This window comes from Notolepis coatsorum (genome assembly GCF_963971535.1).
Source record: "Notolepis coatsorum genome assembly, chromosome: 3".
Lineage (NCBI taxonomy): Eukaryota > Metazoa > Chordata > Actinopteri > Aulopiformes > Paralepididae > Notolepis > Notolepis coatsorum.
Genome location: NC_140167.1, coordinates 39506086 through 39525280, shown reverse-complemented (window position 1 = coordinate 39525280; position 19195 = coordinate 39506086). Strand labels below are relative to the sequence as shown.

The following is a 19195-nucleotide window of genomic DNA, read 5'->3' as shown; positions in this document are numbered from 1 at the left end:
GGATGTGCTAGTTGGTTGGATGTCTTAGTTGAAAGGCAGTTGGATGTGTTAGTTGGTTGGATGTCTTAGTTGAAAGGCAGTTGGATGTGTTAGTTGGTTGGATGCCTTAGTTGAAAGACAGTTGGATGTGTTAGTTGGTTGGATGTCTTAGTTGAAAGACAGTTGGATGTGTTAGTTGGTTGGATGTCTTAGTTGAAAGACAGTTGGATGTGTTAGTTGGTTGGATGTCCTACTGAGAACAGTTGAATGCACTTCCGAGCTGCTTCCACATGGAGGCAACTTCTCTTTTTTTCTTTTTTGGGAACTACTTTTTCTGGCGGATGGTTTTTTCAATAAATCTTCGATTAATGTGTGTTTATTGTATAGCAATAAGGTTGAATGAATGTGGCAGTTGTATAAAAGCATTACACCACTTGCAGTCGTGATTTGTGAAAAATAAACCATGGTCTAATTCTCACAACCCACTCCTGCGCGTGATGTAATGCTTTATTATAAACAAACTTACTACTCGCGAGTAAGCAACTTTAACCAGTAGAGTGGAACGTCGGCCCTCACAGCGAGTCTGCCTTCAGAATACTTTATTTGTTTACAAGAATATCCTGGTAGAAAATGCGATTAAGCTGGTTTGAGTTTAATTGTTTAATTTGCCCCCCCCCCCCCTCTCTCTCTCTCTCTAGATGACACCATGTCCGGCCTGTTCAGGAAGCCAATGAGTGACGATGGTGACCTGTACACCTCCCTGCTGTCCAATCAGAGCTTCCCGTCGGGCCAAGAGGCTTCCTACCTGCCAGAGGACCTGAAGTTCACCAAGCCGTCCTCTGGCTCCTCCTCCCAGGACCATTTCTCCCTCGACTCCTATGGCATCTTCAGCTCCGGCACCAAGACCACCTCTGGCCTGTCGGACTTGGCGGACGACCTGCCCAAGTCCCTGCTGGGCTCGGACAAGACGGAGGCCTACAACTACATGGACATCAGCCATGGTGATGACCTCCACAGCCAGGCCCCGCTGCACGGCCTGGTGGGCTCCCTGGGCGCCTACATGGAGAAGAACCTTGGAGTAGAGGAGGAGGAGGAGGAGGAGGAAGAGGAGGAGGACGAGAACCTGGGCCCGGCTCTCGACTCCCACTCCTTCCCCTATGTGGAGGAGCCGTCCGACGAGGAGTTGTCGGACTACCGCTCCTACCGTAACCTGGGGGGCACCCCGCAGACGGCCAGCCCTGTGAAGATCACCCTGACGGAGTCGCAGCCCCCGACCAACAGGGCTGAGCCGCAGCAGCGCCCCTCCCCGAGCAGCGCCCCCTCCCCGGGCAGCGGCTCTGACCGTGAGAATGTCCTCAGTGTGGGTCTGCAGGGTGTCCCCACCGTCACACTGTCTGAGCCAGAGGACGACAGCCCCAACTCCTCTCCCAACGCTTCACCAACAGGTGGGTACATCTCTCTCATACACACACATTCACACACACACACACACACACACACACACACACACACACACACACACACACACACACACACACACACACACACACACACACACACACACACACACACACACACACACACACACACACACACACACACCTGTTGTTTGGTCTAATGTCTTTCACATGTTTGAAGCTGTAAGCATCAAAGAGGGTATATTTGAACCCACAACGAAAGATATGAAAGTCTTAGTGCTACTTCAGCGGTGCCTGGCTTTGAAGACTGATGTAGTTGTGTCTGTATGATTAGCCTGTCATTTCCATTTTCTCGTTCCCTTTTCTCACTGCGCAGAAAAAGACCCGCCTTCCCATGACATGTTCAAGGCGGCCGGCGGGGTGAAGAAGCCCGCTCCTCCCGGCAGCAAGGCCCCCAGCAGGGAGCCGGAGGGCAGCAGCGGTGAGTCCGGAGACTCCGAGATAGAGCTGGTGTCTGAGGAGCCTCCCGTGCGCGAGAGCACTCCCGGCGCCAAGGCCAGCAACAACAACCCGTTCGCCCAAGTCCCCACTGGCAGCAAGGGCACGTTCAGCCAACCCGGCAACCCCTTTGACGGCCCCCCGAACACCACCAAGGGGGGCCCTCCTTCGGCCTACAGTATCCTGAGGGAGGAGAGAGAGGCGGAGCTCGACAGTGAGCTCTTCATCGAGTCCGTGTCAGAGGAGAGTCCCAAGAGGGAGCAGGGCTCCGGCGGCCCCAAGCAGGGAGTCACCGCCCCGTCTCCCCTGGTTCCCAATGCCGTTCCTCCCCGCAGCCTGCCGGTGATGGCGCCAAGCGAGCCCCTGAGCAAACCGGCCAGTGAGAAGAGCAAGAGCCCAGTGGTAAAGATGGAGGAGGATCGTCCCAGCAAGCCCAAGCCCCCCACCGCAGCCGTTCCCCCAGAGGTACGCTCCGAGAAGGCCCCCCAGGAGGACGTGGGGAGTAAGGTGACACACGCCGGCGAGGGCAAAGCGGACGTAGGGAAGCCCAGCGCCCCCATGTCCCTGGGAGGCTTTGACAAACAAAAAGGTTAGTCCAACAGTCTGTTATCAGGTCTCATTGGGCCTTTAGTATGTATTTTGTTGTTCATCAATCACTGCTTTTGATATTAAGTTGGTACCAGGGTTTCCAGGGTTTGGTACCAGGGTTTCCGTTATCCAGTAAGTGGTAAGTACAGTTTTTTTTAACCGGGAACATCTGTTTTATTTAATATTTAAGTGTCCTGTGAAAATAATCCCAGAGTGGGCCAAAATAGCCTGCTTGATCACCGTCTCCAGTGTTTCTCTGTAGCAGAGCTGTGTGTATGTGTACGTGTGGTTGGGGGGGGGGGGGGGGGGGGGCGCTGTCCATGGTGCTGAACCGGACAGGAGCTTAACTGGGGACTACTTTCATTCTCCATTTATTTAACTCAACTCCCGTAAATAGACTCATAACTCGTCCCTGAAGTCAGACTAGCTTAGTCATAGTGTTGGTGAAGACTCAGACTGTTGGCGGTCAGGTGGCGTAGCGGAGATTGTGCTCATCACCAATGCAAGAGGCTGCGGTCTCGACTCCCGGAGAGTCAGCATTGCCTTGGCTTGGGCTGATCGCTATACTAACTCGTTTGGCTGAGTTAGGGGGAGGGAAGCCGTGGGTGGGTCCTGGGCGTTGTGGACAGCGACCCCTACAGTTCGGTCGGGGCGCCTGCACAGCGAGGGTAGGATCTGGAGAAAGGTAGTGTGACCTTCCACACGTTACACTCTCCCGGTGAGAATCTGCGCTGCCAGGCTGGCTGCCGGCTGGCTGCACATGTGTCGGAGGAAAGCATGTGACAGTCTCCGGCCTCCCGGACCAACAGTAGGGGGGGGGGTGCGCAACAACCAGGAAGGGGGTTGGGAATTGGCATAACGACTAACAGTGGGATGGGAGAAAAATCGGAAAAAAGGAGGGGGAAAAAGATAATAAAAAAAAAATAAAAAAATGTAGGGCGGCTAGGTGGTGTAGTGGGCAAGGCACTCGCCACCAGTGTGGAGACGCTAGGATTCGCGTGTTCGAATCCAGCTCTCCACATTGTTTTCAGTTTAGCTGGTCGTCCGCAGTAATACACATTGGCCGTATTACGGGGAGGGAAAACTGAAGGGTGGGGATCGAACGTTGTGAACAAGCGACTCCTACAAGTCGGTTGGTGCGCCTGCGCAGTACAATCAGGAAGTGTCGGGGGCAGCGTGAGCCTCCCACGCGTTACTCCTCGACACTGAGAGATCGAGCTGCGCAGGTGAAAAGATGCGACTGCTGTTACCTCAAGTACCGGAGGGGACTTGTGCTATGTATGACTTAGTCCACATTGCAGCCGGCTTGTGGGAGGCAAGAAACAGCGTTCGTGACAGGGGAGGGTTGAATTGGATGATACGAAATTGGGATGGGAGAAAATATAGAAAAATGGGAGAAAAAGTGGATAAAAAAAAAAAAAAAAAAAAAATGTAAGACTCAGACTGTTGCCCGTGTTGTTGAGTCGAGTTAAATAAATGGAGAGACCCTCTGAGCTCCGTGAGCCGTTGCCTTAACAACACAGGCAACAGTCAAGATTCTTCCGTCAACAACCTTATGGCTAAGCTAGTCTGACACCCCGACTTCTGGGATGAGTTATGCATGTGAGTCTATTGACGGGACTCATTTTATTTGGAATATAATGTATACGAAGAAATTATTTACATGCCTTGATTATGTCATTCTTTATATAGCCTATCAATTGTTATTAGGCGCAATAAACACAGATAATATTTTACCAGAATTTCTCCCATTCACCCCGGGACATTGAAATCTTCCAAGATAATGTGTGGACTGAACGGAAACCCTGGTGGGAACACAGTGGCTTGAAGCAGCGGCAAACCTAGTTGTCATATCTTCGTTGTGTTTTGTGATTTGTTTTGGTTTCATAACACCCTTTCATAATGTGTTTTTCTGTTGCAGTTGTTTGGTATCAGCTTCTATGCCACTATCCCCATTACTGTCACCCCAGAAATAGTCACTGCCAGCGTATGGAACAGGTAGCGTTGTTGCATCTGCCGGTGTGCCTCTGTGTCTGAATAGAGGATCCATCGCATGTGGGGTTTGCCTCGTTAAAAAAAAACAGCACCATTACCTAACCATTACTTACGAAAACCATTAATAGCTTGATCTCGACTTCTTTGACCAACCTGCCGTACGGAAGACCTTCTCTAACACCAATGCATCCTGATGTTGATCTGCCTGAGTGTGTGAGCTGGCATGGAGGGGCCTTGATGTGTTGTTCTCACTGTTCTTGTTGTTGTTGTCGTTGATGGGGCCGGGGAATGAAAGGGTTGCTCTGTGCGTTGGGGGTGGGTGGGAACTGCCTGATCTGGGGTCTGATTACAAGATCTGCTTCCCTCTGCTGGTATACAGGGGAAAAAAGGCTGAGAGAGGCTGCATGGATCTGTATCATAACAGTCGCCGCAGCGGCAGAAAGCGGATCGCTACGTTGTCAGTGCTGTATAGACGTAATCTCTGCTCTCAGAGGAAACGGGCGCGTGCTTCCTGCTGTGAGGACACACTCCCACGTCCCAACTGGCCATCTGTCCCCCCAACACCCTTCTAATATATATATGTATCCCCTGGTTAAACACCCCACACATGACAGACTCTCTGAGTCACATTCACACCCAGACGACGAGCGCTTCACGACGGCACCGGTGCGTTTGTATTCCGCCGGGCCGTCCTCTCCGTCCTTGTAAACAGTGGGTTTATGTAATGCTGCCATATCAAAACTGGGGCACTCTCAGACTTAGGGGGCTTATGACAATTCTGTTTGATCACCCAGACAGACGCGAGTGGTAAAAGAGATACTATCTGAGGAATTGTTGTTTTCCCATGTGGTCCTGTGCTCCGCAAAGACAGGTGTGTGGGTCTCTGGGAACTGCATAGCGTGTTGGGACGATGCTCTGCATTCCCAGTGGGAGAGGAAGATGAATCAGGTGACTAAATGGTATATTTGAAATCTCAGATTATTTACATGCTTGTTGGATTGAATAAGAGCTGAGAAAGACCACCTCCTCCTTTTGTTGACAAACATACAAAGAAGGTTCTGGAAATACAAAAAAAAAAGAAAAAGAAGCAGGTTGTGTGTTGTGGTGGTTGGTTTCTTCACCACTAGAGGGTGCAGGGCACCACAGCCTTCCATCCACAGCTCCATAATTTATATAGGAGACAAGAAGACATCATGTTCCACAGTCTGTGCTCAAAGCAGTTGCCTTGGCAACAGTGACAGGGGAGCGTGCTCAGGCGGGCTCAGAGATGATTTTTTTCCTTCCGCCTATCGGCTGTTGTGGCAGAGAGCCCCGTCAAGGTTGCAGTGAGCAGAAGGTGTGAGGGGGGGCCATCTGCAGGGCGGTGGGCAGTCGGACAGGTTTAAGCAGGTTCATAATAGCTATATTATCCTATGAGAATTGTTCTCTGAGAGGTGTGGTTTCCTTGGAGACTTTGCTGCCCGGTTGTTGAATGTAGCTTTTAAGCATCCTGCATTAGTCTTTGAGCCATAGATCTTTGTTTGGGTCATTTGCATTGCTAATTAATTCTGGGGGGGGGGCCTAAAGACCCTAAAGACCAGACGGGGGGGGGGCCCTAAAGACCCGAAAGACCAGACCCGTACCTACATATCCTGAAGGCACTAAATCATAAAAGAACATTGTGCCATACGGGCAGTGTGTATGCTTATGAATTATTAAAGAACCAGCACTTTAGTTCTTCAATAATCGGTGAGGCAGTGAAAATAGCTATTTGTATCTCCTTAGCTACAACAAGCAAACATTCAGAATAAAGGACTGTGGAGTTGAGTGTTTGCCACAAAACCGAGTCCTATATGCTCAGTTTTGCGCACAGTCTAAATGCTGTGCAACATGACGTCAGATTCTTAAAACGATTCTGTTGTTATTTTTAGCCTTTCTTTCTGGTAGCACAGTGGATTGTATTCATTAGCCTATATATATATATATATATATATATATATATATATATATATATATATAATTTTTTGTAAATGTTATTACATCAAGTCACAAAGGAAACGTGAGGGGCGTGCTAACAATTACATGACAGTGCATCCGGCTGTTTTGGTGTCTCATCGTAGGGTATGTGGGTTAACCCTTTCACTGCCTATACTTCCATTACTCCCAGAGGCTAATAACATTAAGGCTTTTATTGTGAAAAGGTTCTTACCTCCCCTTTTTAAAGAAAAAGCCGTAGCCCCCCCGTCCCCCCCAGGCACTCAATTAATCAGTGCATGGATGATTCGCTGCAGTAGCAACGGTAGTGTGGAGTTTACAATTCGATCAACTCCCCCTGCACACACGCACACTCACTCCCTCTCCTGTTTATAGCCAACGCTGCTCCACAGCATCATTCTTTGTGCTCCGCGAGCCGGCAGCACCTTGGAAACCTCACCTCCCTCCCCTCCTCTCCTCTCCTCTCCTCCCTCTCTCTCTCTCTCTCGTGTCTCTCTACGCTTCCGCTTCTCCCCCCGCATCCTTTCGACCATTCATGCCTCTCTGGGATGACTGAGTGAGTCAGTGCTACAGCAGAGGACGACAAAGAAGAGAATAGAGAAGAGACGAGAGAGGAGAGAAATCAGGGACGCTACTGATCACCAGCATGCAGGCCACTGCAGACGTGGGCAAGAAGGAGTGCTCCTGGAGCGGTTGGAAGGGACAGGGTACTAATGTGTTTGCTGTCTTGTTTTTTTCCTCCCTCTGTGTGTCGTCGTCATTGGTGTATTTTGCCTGTGATGAAATAATGTCGGTGCACTACAGGCTATGTATGTAGAACGTGTGTGCGTGATGCCGGAAAGCAGGTGATGTGTCGTATGTGTGTATGTGTGTCATGCATGTATACGTCTATCGTCCATTGTGCGGGGTAATCAAACATCACTGTTTACCTGCAGCCCCTTCCCCCTGTCTCGTCGCACGGACACGCCCTGATGGCCGATCCCTCTCTCCTCTCTGCCGTGCGCCAGACAAAGAGGGGAAGTGGTGTGAGACGTCGGCGGGTGTTTAGGATGAACGTACACACCGCCGCACGCTGCTGAGCCGTCTGTCTTTTTCTGTGCATGTTAATGTGGAAAGCATTGTTCGGGGGTGGGGGGCGTCAGGGCGTGTCGTATTGTTATGCTTTTTTAAGACCTTTCTGTTTAGCGGCTCTGCAGGGGGGCAGTTATTTTCCTTTTTTTTTATGCCGTATGTTCCAAAGGCTGTTTTTGTGTAACAAGGCTGCCCAGAGCAGCATCCTGACGGCACTGACAGACTGTCTCCATGGCAACCAGGGCACACCCATTCCCATTACATCAGTCCTCCTCCCCTCCCCGCCTCGGCTGCCATGGCACCTTGCAGGGACTGGGCCTCATCCCCTCCCGTCTGTCTCTTTCCGTAGCATGGGGTGCGTCGATGCGCTCTCACCCGCGGTTAAGAGCGGGGACCAAGAGAAAAAATGGCTTCCCTTTTCCTTCTCACTGTTGGGTTTCTTCACACAAAAGCCTGGTTCTGGGGATTCACAGGACTCCTGTGGAACTGCAATAGCCAGTGGAGTTATTGTATCCCAACACAGACCTTAACAGTGGGGTATTTCTAGGATAAACAGATTAATAGAAAATGTGAAGACCACAATGATAAAGCCTATGATTATTTGCCATTGTTCTCATTCCCCTGACTCATGGGGCATTTAATGTGGCCTAAATCCTCGTTTCAGACCACATGACGGTCTGAGAAAGTAAATCAACATAATGATTTATTATCCTGTGATTGGCTGTCTGATGGGGTCCATCCATAACTGATTCTCTCTGATTTATTCAGCACAGAGCACATCCGAGGGAGAAATTGACCAGATGGAATTCTCTTCACTTTGAAAGAGTGTCATAAGCATCTTTTTAGCATGTTTTTGTATTCTGGGTGAAAACAGTTTAGGATCCATTCATACCCTTCATTCATCACCTTGTTGAATTTAAAGGTGCTGTACTGTAAGTGTTTTTTCTTTTGTTAAATAGCTCTACATTATGACAGCCATCACCGATATAGAGTGTTTGGTCAGTAACAGGGGTGTCTTGGTTCCTTTGCTCTGCAGTAGACAGAAAATAACATTTCTGGAATCACATTCCCACTTTATCCAATCAGTAGAGAGATCCACACAAAGTTGGGCGTGGGTAGCAGAACCAACATGGCGGCTTGCTCTTTTTCCATCTAAACGATTCACTAGAAATTATGTTTCTGACAACATTTTAGGCGGGAAATAGGATGTGCAATTGCTGGATCTTAATTCACATTTAATCTTCAACACCTAGTTTGACAGTTTGATCTGAATGTCGTGAGCCAAGCATGCCAACTGTGACGCTAGTTGGCACATAGCATAAGGGCGGCTTGTGCTCGTAAACGTTCTCTTTTTCCACTCAAGCGGTTCACTAAAATATATTTCTGACAACATTTTAGGGTGAGGAATAAGATAATGCTGAATATTAATTCATATTTGATCTGCAAATAGTTTGACAGGAAGTTAGCCAAAACGCAGATATCACTTTTACAGCACTTTTTAAGTGGTCAACGCACCTGAGGGAGAAATAGATCATTACAGTCAGTTGAATTTTCTATTTTCTATCAGTTACTGTGACTGAGCATTAGAAGCAGTAGAAGCATTCCATTTGCATGTTTGCTGATGCTGGCTGAGGGCATGGTTTGAGGCAGTGTTGATGTCCTGAGTGTTCTAACGGGGTCAGGCTAAAACTAGTTTCACTGCAAAAAAATAAAACAAGGAAGGGGGGGGGGGGGGGGGGGTGTAGAAAGTAAATCAACATAATGATTTATTGTCCTGTTATTTCTTCTCTCTGCGTCTCTTGAATACCAGAGGCTGGAATCACATCAGCGATCAGGGCTTGGCCATCAGCAGCGTGCTTCCTGACCTCACATCTCGTGTTCAATCTTTCTGGGATTGATTTCCTTTTTAAAGGAGCCTCACCCACGATGTATACAGTCCTCACAGGCTTCCACATGCATCATTTCTAGGTTGACGGCTCATTCAGTAATTCAGTTAACCGCCTCCAGACCTGGCCGTGTCTTGGACGTCCAAATCTGGTGCCGTCTGATCCTGATCAGTGACATTCTCTGAAAATCAGCATTCCACCATTTTCCCCCTCTTGTCACTTGTTGACATAAACTTGACTAACGCTGGCCTGGTGTCAAAACAGGCCATTGTCCCTTTTGTGTTCCACCATAAAGGGAGTGGCTGTGTGTGTATGTGGAGACACATTACATGCCCCTGATTCCCCAGATTCAGAGCAAATTAGAGCAAGTCTCTGTTCCCCAAGGAACTGTCTCCATCTCTCTCTCCCTGCCCCTCCCTCCATCTCCGAGTGTGTGGAGGGGAGGAAATGGAGCACGGTTGCTATGGTAACTGCATCAGGCAGGTGCTCACCAGATCCCTGCCGCTCGAGCCTTTTCCCTTTAATGGAGCGCTAGAATTCATCGTGTTTCATCTTCATGTAAGCGTCCTTTTATCTGCTCCCTCACATGTTCTCCGCTCCCAGTGTGTATGTGTGTGAGTCACATGATGTGGGGCGTTTATAGATGGAGATTGAGAATAAATAAATAATTGGAAAGGAAGAAAAATAACTCCATGGTCTTCTTCTTGTGGTGTGAAGGGAGATACCCCCCCCCCCCCCCACCCAACCACCATTTTGAATCAGGGAGACAGTCTCTTTATTTTAGTCCTTTGCCCGGGCAGTCTATGTCACTTGTCAGTGAGGCTGTGCTTTAAAGCCCGAGTATAAAAGCGCTCACAGGGAGGGTGTGTGTGTGTGTATGTGCATATTTGTGTGTGTGTGCTGGATCGCGGCTTGGTTCTTTGGCAACCGCTCCCCTTAGCCCTCCCCTCCCCTAGTCCCTCTGCTCAGGCAGATGGTGATTGGCTGGCACGGCTGTGGCCACTCCCCTCCCGTACGGGGAGGGTGCACTCCCCCTCCAATGTTCTCCTTTTGTCTGTGGATAAAGCAGCTGCCTCTTTCCCTGTTCAGCCATGGGAGCCGCAGGTCAGTACATACTTCTACCGCACTAGCTAAAGCTTTTCTCTGTGTGTGTTTGTGTGTGCAGGCTGCTCTGCGCAGTGCATCACAGGGCACGTCCGCCAACACCCGCCTTCTGTCCGTCAGAGCTGTCCTGCTTGTCTTGTCTGCTGGTAGAGCTGCGTTTTTGTGCACCGTCTGCGTCTGACTGGCTCTGCGTGTGTGTGTGTGTGTGTGTGTGTGTGTGTGTGTGTGTGTGTGTGTGTGTGTGTGTGTGTGCGCGCATCCCAGAGCATCTCCATTCACATCTATTGAAATGCAGATGGAGAGTTTGGGAGGAGTGACAGTGAGGATGGGCTTCATGGGGAGTGGCTCTCTGTCAGCTGTACAGAGAGAGAGATGTGTTAAAGGCACCAGAGTTAAGTTCCATAGGGTCGGGTTCCACCCCTCGAGAGCGACCAGTGTCATTGATCAGGAGGGGCAGAGAGGTATGTCAGTCAATATTGGCTATTGATAAGGCGTCCATATGGTTCATTCCAGAGTGCTGGAACAGAAATGTGGTTCACACTGCACCTGTTCCCTACAAACCAGAGATGTTCCGGGTAAAACAGCGGCGTCCCTGTAGTGCCCAGCGGTAGCGTTGCCTTTTCGACATCCACGGATGCCTTTTTTGTAGGAAGTAAAGATGGCCGTCGTCATCGCTATGCCGTTCACAGCTCCACGGCTAAAATTAGAGCAGGCGAGCGCACGGCCAGGCAGGAGGGCTTAGGGAGGAAGAGGAGGGACACCCGGGGGATTCGACAGGCAGTGATTCACTTCTCTGTACACCAGGAATGTGCCTGCTACTGTTCTAACCCCCCCCCCCCCCACCCCTGCCACACGCTGGAATTCCCAGGTGTCAAGATCAACAGATGAACAGTGAATTATAGCAACTCCTCTGCTGTTGCCATCAGACCTGCTGTGAGCTGCGTGTCATGGTGGGGGAGGCACTGTAGCTCAGCAGAGGTGAACCCACCAACCAAGCAGTGGTTCTCATGGAAACAGGGCCCTTGTTTCCAGCCAACACAGGGCTGCTGCTGTAGAAATGACCATGTAGAGGCCCACCGGCGCTGTGATGGTACACACTGGCCTGATCCCCACGGGTCACGTCTCCCTCTCCTCTCCGGTGCAGTCGGCTTTCGATCGCAGGTTCTCACCTACCAAAATGAAGAGGGAACATCACTGAAGATTGAAATTGCATGGAAAACGGTTGAGAGAACGATGGATACTACTTACACTGTATACTGTGTAAGTACGGCGCTGTGTGAGTCAGGTGGTTAGGTGACATCACTTCCCGTGCAGCGAGTTTCAAGGTGCGTTCATTCGTCGTCATTTCCAAGGTGCCTGTGTGACCAGGTCACCGTGAGCAGTTATCTGAACTCTGCTAATAGAGCGTCTATTTCTGCCGCAGTCTTCATGGAATTACAGGTCAATCATTAATGCAGCTCTGGAAATGGCCGGTGCAGGAGGCCAGGAGCACCTGGGTTGTAGGGTCCTGCAGGACTGTGTGTGTGTGTGTGTCTGTGACCAGACCAGGTGCTGGCCACCAATGATAATCACACATCACACACAGATAAGAAGTCCCACTGGTATGTCGTGTGGCAGTGTGGTCTCGTCTCTGGCACCTGTTCTAGAAGCAAGAGTCGGCTATTATCTTTTATAAAGGTCGTTCTATATATAAAGAAAGCAAACCCAAAGAGTTCTCACTCTAGCGCGTACACACACACCGCTCAGCCTAACCTAATGAAAAAGCTGGGTTAGAGCAGAATCACGTGGCCGCCAGGGGTCTCTGAGGAACTTGGGTGTGAACAGCTTCCAGTTGTGTGACCCAAATGTGTGGTGTGTGTGTGGTGCGCAGCAGGCTGATCCACACTAGTGTAAATGATATGGGCATGAAGGAGCAGACCCTTAATCTCCCACACAGGGTGAGCTGGGGTCATGCCGTCAGTGTCATGTTGAGTCTGCTGTTCTTAACCCTGCTGTCCTTCGTTTGTCTCCCCCCCCCTTCTTCTCTCCCTCTCTCTCTACACAGCTGTTGACCTGCTCTACTGGAGGAATGTGAAGCAGTCTGGGGCCGTGTTTGGCAGCGTGCTCCTGCTCCTCTTTTCCCTGACGCAGTTCAGCGTGGTCAGTGTGGGCGCCTACCTGGCACTGGCCGCCCTCTCTGCCACCATCAGCTTCAGGATCTACAAGTCTGTGCTCCAGGCTGTGCAGAAGACCGATGAGGGACATCCTTTCAAGTGAGTGAGAGGTAGAGGAATGAGTGGTGTGCGTGCGAGAGGGTTAACCTCCACTACGTGACCAGACATTGTAGGTTAAAGCTGAAGTAGGCAACTTCAGAGAAATTATTGAGTTAAGCTCTGCATCACTTTTCAAGCCCATGGACGCACAAAACAAAGGTTTTCCAGACTCCCATAGGCACCAGCAGCTTTAATCTGAATACAAATATTCTTCCAACCTCTAGGCAGGTGGTTTTGCACATTGTGTGTACCTTTTGATGAGGAACACGATGGTGGTCTCAGTTTTTCGATGCGACCCCAGGAACACTAGTTGACCGGCCAAACACATTTGATTGGTTATTGATGCAGGGAGCGGTCGTTTTTGATCAATCAGATGTTTTTGACCCGTCAAGTGGTGTTCCTGGGGTCCCATTGGAAAACCAATACCACCATCACATTCCTCATAAAAAAGTACACAATGTGCTAAACAACTTGTCGATCAGAGGCTAGGAAACATATATTTTGAATTCAGCTTAAAGCTGCTGGCGACCTCTGGAGGTCAATGGGAAAACCATTGTTGCATGTGCATGGGCTTGAAAAGTGATACAGAGCGTGCTCCATTTCTGCCGGGCAGGTAAACTCACTCTTTGCTAATTTCTCCAAAGTTGCCTACTGCAACTTTAATTTAGATTCATGGCTTTTAACTTTGAAGTGGATCTTGCATTTTTACAAATTACACTATTTTATTCTCGTCTCCGGCGCGTTTGCTCTCAGATCATTCCTGGAGGTGGAGATCGCCCTTTCCCAGGACCAGATCAGCAAATATGCAGACAAAATCCTGCTGTATACCAACACCTGCATGAAGGAGCTCCGCAGGCTGTTCCTGGTCCAGGATCTGGTCGACTCGCTGAAGGTTAGCTTCTCTCATGTGCCGACATGTTGCCATACTGATCACAGTACAACTTCAGCTGTGTCGCCCGAATCAGAAGCGGAAAAACATTTCTATTCGACCAATGATAATAAATGTACAGACATTTGTCTTTGCGGTATCGCATCAAGTATGCAGAGACCTAAACAACATAGCACATGACAAGTCACATGGTACATGGACAACACAACCTCACATGCAGTCCGAAAGGACAGGCAAACAAGTCAGTGCAAGACCTACACTAGACTAGTTTTTATTTTGCGGTCTTATTTACAGACAAATCAAAAACACCTGTGTGGACTTGCAAAAAAAAATATATATATATATATATATAGAAAATCACAAATGTACAAGGCAAGCTCACACACAAAATCCAAAATCAACGACCGAAAAAACTACAAAAAAAAGGAATAGGCTGAAGCACATGCTTATTTTTGCCTATCCTTTACAAATTCTTAAAAACTAAATATATTTTAATATAAGAAAGAAAAACTTAAAATATGCTGCAAGATATATTTTTCTTTTAAAGAAAAAAAACAAATGTTTGATGTTTTACTCAAAACTGTACTCCTGAATTATTTTATCCTTTAAGGCTTTTTTAAATCTCCCCTGAGAAGTGCACAACTTCAACCCGTCACTAAGGCTATTCCATAATTTAATTCTCAAAATTTAAACACATCTAGCTTTTACATTAGTTCTTACCTTTTTACATGTTTTAAGAATACACAACCCTTTAAGAGACATTGAATACAAACTGGTAGGCTTTTACTCTTAGCACGATTTTTTTTTCCAAGGTTTTTATGTACACCATATCTACAGATTTTAATGTGCAATGTGAATAATGGATTTGTCGATTCAAGGTAACTAGCTTTGTTTATTATTCTAATAGCTCTTTTCTGTAGTTTAATAATAGGATCTATATTTGTTTTATAAACATTCCCCCAGACCTCAACACAATATGACATGTATGGCACAACAAGTGAAAAATACAATATATGCAAACATTTCTGATTTAACAGCTTGTACAGAATGCCAACAGATTTGGCTAATTTACCTTTGATATATTGTATATGTGGCTTCCAACAGAGTTTGTGATCTATAATCACACCTAAGAATTTTTTTTTCATATACCCTTTCAATTTAGGTTCCATTTAGGGCGCGTTCACACCTACCCTGTTTGGTCCACTTTAAGTGGACCATGGTCCCTTTAGATCGATAGTCCGTTTGGTTTGTACAGGTATGAACGCAAACCGAACTATAATGAGGACCAAACAACCGAACCATGGTCCTCTTGAAAAGTTGGGACTCGGTTCGTTTCAAAGTGGACCATGGTTCGTTTGCTGTTGGTGTGAACGCGATCGAACTTTATATAGTATCTATCTAATCTAGAGCAAATGAGTGACAGGTGCCCAGTGACAGTCTCTCTCTCTATCTCTCTATATCTCTACTCTCTAGTCGACTTGCGCCACGCTCGTAATGACATTAGTCTCTGCTTTATCACAAGAGACGCTGTCGGCAACTGTTTACGTTTGTGAGTGCTAGTCCAATAGATGAACGACTTGGCGACAGCATGTCCTTTGTTTACAAATTAGATCCGCACCAAACAGGGTAGTGTGAACGCAGACCAAAATCAAACAATGTATCATTTTCACATTTGGTCCACCAGAAAGTCCGACTATCCCCGGACTTTCAGGTGTGAACACACCCTTAAATTCAGTTTAATTTCACAGTCGGTAGGAACACCACCAAATACCATAAATTTAGTTTTGTTTTCATTAAGAGACAACTTATTCCTATCAAACCATTTCTTTAATTTGATCAATTCCCTTTCTACTGTTTTCAATAATTATTTTATGTCCTCCCCTGAACAAATTAGTATCAGCAAACGTAACAATTTTCAAAATATTCGATACTGTAACAATATCATTTAAATAAAGTATAAATAACTTGGGTCCCAATACGGAACCCTGTGGAACACCACAAGTTACTCTTATAAGATGTGATTCTGTATTATTAATGTTTACATATTGAAACCTATTATTTAAATAACCAATGATGAGTGACACCTCTTATTGCATACCGTTCCATTTTTTGTAAAAGCAGGGAATGATCAATTGTGTCAAATGCTTTACGGAAGTCAATAAATACACCTATTGAGGGTTGTTTTTCATTGATTGCTGTTGATATATTTTCCACAAAATCTATCACTGCTAAGGATGTTGATCTATTGCTCCTAAAAAGTTAAGTTACATAACAATCCAGACATACTGTGCAGCAGTCATTGATTGATCCATCCATGTGCAGATAATCCGAAACGATCAATTATGTCAGAAAATCATTCAGCTATCAGCTACCATTTTACATTGCCAAGTTTCTGACTCATGCAATGTGTCACACATGAATGAGCCGGTTTGATAGAGCCATGTCACGTATGTGTGTATGTGTGTGTGTTTCAGTTTGCTGTTCTCATGTGGCTGCTGACCTATGTGGGAGCTCTCTTCAATGGCCTGACTCTGCTTATTCTCGGTGAGGATCTTGTTCTCATTCCTACTCAGCTCACACACTTGAAACAAATCAGCTGCATCTCCTCTACATTCGAGTCTTGTGTTGAAAACTCAATGGGTGGAGGTAGGAGACGGTGTAGAAGAGAGATGCCCTGCCATGCCGTCAATGATTTACAAGAGACCAGGCAGTGTGACCTGACAGGATCAGCGCCGAGAGACAAAAGCTGTTGCTTCATCATGTCATGTTATTAATGATGAGAGTGAATCTGTTTCTTCAAAGAATAGCTGTAACACACGTGAGCTACCAGACAGGTTTCCCCACTTTATGCATTCCCAGCTTGATCAAAATGTTCCAAAATTCCTCAGTGGAAACGATTCACTCAGAGCCAGATGTACCACAACCTACATTTTTGGTTATTTTCCTATTTACTTAAGATAAGTGTAGTCACTGGGGGTATGGTTTGTTTGTTAACGCAGCGTGTTTATATTTGAGTAGATTCCCACCCCCCAGGCCAGAATACTAAACTAAACTATCTCTCTCCCTCTCTCTCTCACCAGTTGTAGTCTCCATGTTCACCATGCCAGTGGTCTATGAGAAGCACCAGGTAGGCATCACAATCTCTGTGTTTCAAGTCAACTCTGGTTTGGAAAAGGATTTTGTTCTAACCCCCTGGGTGATTCCTTTCCACCTCCAGGCACAGATCGACCAGTACGTGGGACTAATACGGACCCAGGTGAACTCTGTGGTGGGGAAGTGAGTATTTGATTTTTCCATTCATGTGCAGACAATCTTTTTACACTTCTATTCTAAATTGTAAGGACTTCCAGACACTAGGGACGACATGTTGAATTCACAGTGAAGACTGAACTGGTTGGTGTGAAACTCCCATCTCCACGCTCCAAATAAGACACTGCGACTGAAGTTCCTGTTTTGCATTTCTTCCAGGATCCAGGCAAAGATCCCCGGGGCCAAACGAAAGGAGGAGTAGACCTGCCTCGCCTTCAAAGCTAATGGTCCAGTCCAGCCCAGAGGCAGGCAGCGTGCTCACAGCGTCATCATGTTGTGTGGGGGGGGGGGGGGGGGGGGGGGGTAGTGCTATGTCATCTTGGTGTTCTCGGAAAGAAAAAGAAAAACACACACCGGTGAAGCCTCACCTACTGTAAACTGTCTAGTTAACTCACTAACACAGTCACACATACAGTACAACATCCTCTTTCTACGTAGACAGGGAACTCAAAACTATTTAAAAAGACTTTCTTTTGTGTTGCTCGTTATGAAGTGCATGAAGTCAAGCCTTGAGTAAATACTATTTGATATCTTTCGTGCAGTTTTTAATCACGCTACATCTTTTGTTTTGCAGTGCTTAAGATAAACTGTACGGTTTGGCACAAAAAAAGAAGTCGAAATACCCACAGAAATGCTCTTTGCTGCCAATGTTAAATACTGCTTCATGCTTCTGAGTCAGCTGGTGGGGCTTCTCATTATGTCAATATATATATAAATATGTAACGATTTCCTTTTGGTGTTTTCAAGCACAAAATAATTTGACAATATGCGTCTTAGATGTGGTAATTGTAGGGTTTAATTTTTTATTTAATTTTTGCTTTTGTATAACTATAAGGAAAATATACACAGGCTCATGTTTTAGGTACCGTTAGACTACTATGAAGACAAGAAGTATCTGCTGATATTTAGCTTGTTTGATTAACTGTCCAACTTTGTACTATGTCCCAACTATACTCTATGTAGTTCTTAGACCCTGGACTTTAACTATTTGCACTTACAGTATGTATTTAATTACGAGAGTAAGAAAAATAAATGTACCTTGATGTAAAACGCATCTCTTCCAGATACCTTACTGAGAGAAGGGTTCATTTGGGATCAAGGAGTTGGGGGGGGGGGGCTGAGCATGTGCTATTTGAGGTGAGGTGTTAACACGTAACAGGGGGGTTCGCAGTGTGTACAGTACAACCTCGTGGAGTTTAAATGGCATGCTATAAATACAAGCCAATTCCTTCTGGCACAGAAACACCTTTCTGTGTGTGTGTGTTCGCTAGGTGGTGACAAATTTAACTTGGACATCAGGTCGCAAATGAGACTGTTCCTATGTTTGGATGGAGACTATGATTGAGAAGCCTTATCTGCTGCAGACAGTCCCCCTGCTTAGGCACTGTCACAACAAGCTATACAGCAGTAGTACAGACAGAACAAGCTGTACAGCAGTAGTACAGACAGAACAAGCTGTACAGCAGTAGTACAGACAGAACAAGCTGTACAGCAGTAGTACAGACAGAACCAGATGCACAGCAGTAGTACAGACAGAACAAGCTGTACAGCAGTAGTACAGACAGAACAAGCTGTACAGCAGTAGTACAGACAGAACAAGATGTACAGCAGTAGTACAGACAGAACAAGATGTACAGCAGTAGTACAGACAGAACAAGATGTACAGCAGTAGTACAGACAGAACAAGATGTACAGCAGTAGTACAGACAGAACAAGATGTACAGCAGTAGTACAGACAGAACTAGATGTACAGCAGTAGTACAGACAGAACAAGCTGTACAGCAGTAGTACAGACAGAACAAGCTGTACAGCAGTAGTACAGACAGAACAAGCTGTACAGCAGTAGTACAGACAGAACCAGATGCACAGCAGTAGTACAGACAGAACAAGCTGTACAGCAGTAGTACAGACAGAACAAGCTGTACAGCAGTAGTACAGACAGAACAAGCTGTACAGCAGTAGTACAGACAGAACAAGCTGTACAGCAGTAGTACAGACAGAACAAGCTGTACAGCAGTAGTACAGACAGAACAAGCTGTACAGCAGTAGTACAGACAGAACCAGATGCACAGCAGTAGTACAGACAGAACAAGCTGTACAGCAGTAGTACAGACAGAACAAGCTGTACAGCAGTAGTACAGACAGAACAAGATGTACAGCAGTAGTACAGACAGAACAAGATGTACAGCAGTAGTACAGACGGAACAACAAGATGTACAGCAGTAGTACAGA

The 19195-nt window shown here is 46.9% G+C and overlaps 1 protein-coding gene across 4 annotated transcripts in view; it reads left to right on the top strand.

Moving 5' to 3' along the window:
• Positions 1–17248, top strand: part of rtn1a (reticulon 1a) — a 57235-nt gene extending 39987 nt beyond the window's left edge. For 2 of the 4 annotated variants that reach the window (XM_084310940.1, XM_084310941.1), the window contains exons 2-9: positions 678–1424; positions 1774–2484; positions 12558–12765; positions 13519–13657; positions 16129–16198; positions 16735–16781; positions 16872–16930; positions 17123–17248. In XM_084310940.1, coding sequence (XP_084167066.1) covers positions 678–1424; positions 1774–2484; positions 12558–12765; positions 13519–13657; positions 16129–16198; positions 16735–16781; positions 16872–16930; positions 17123–17165 — 2024 coding nt within the window. In that variant the 3' untranslated portion in view covers positions 17166–17248. Of the gene's footprint in view, positions 1–677; positions 1425–1773; positions 2485–7018; positions 7160–10463; positions 10514–12557; positions 12766–13518; positions 13658–16128; positions 16199–16734; positions 16782–16871; positions 16931–17122 lie in introns of those variants that run through there. The other 2 variants (XM_084310942.1, XM_084310943.1) reach the window with 2 other exon arrangements.
• Positions 17249–19195: the final 1947 nt, after the last annotated feature.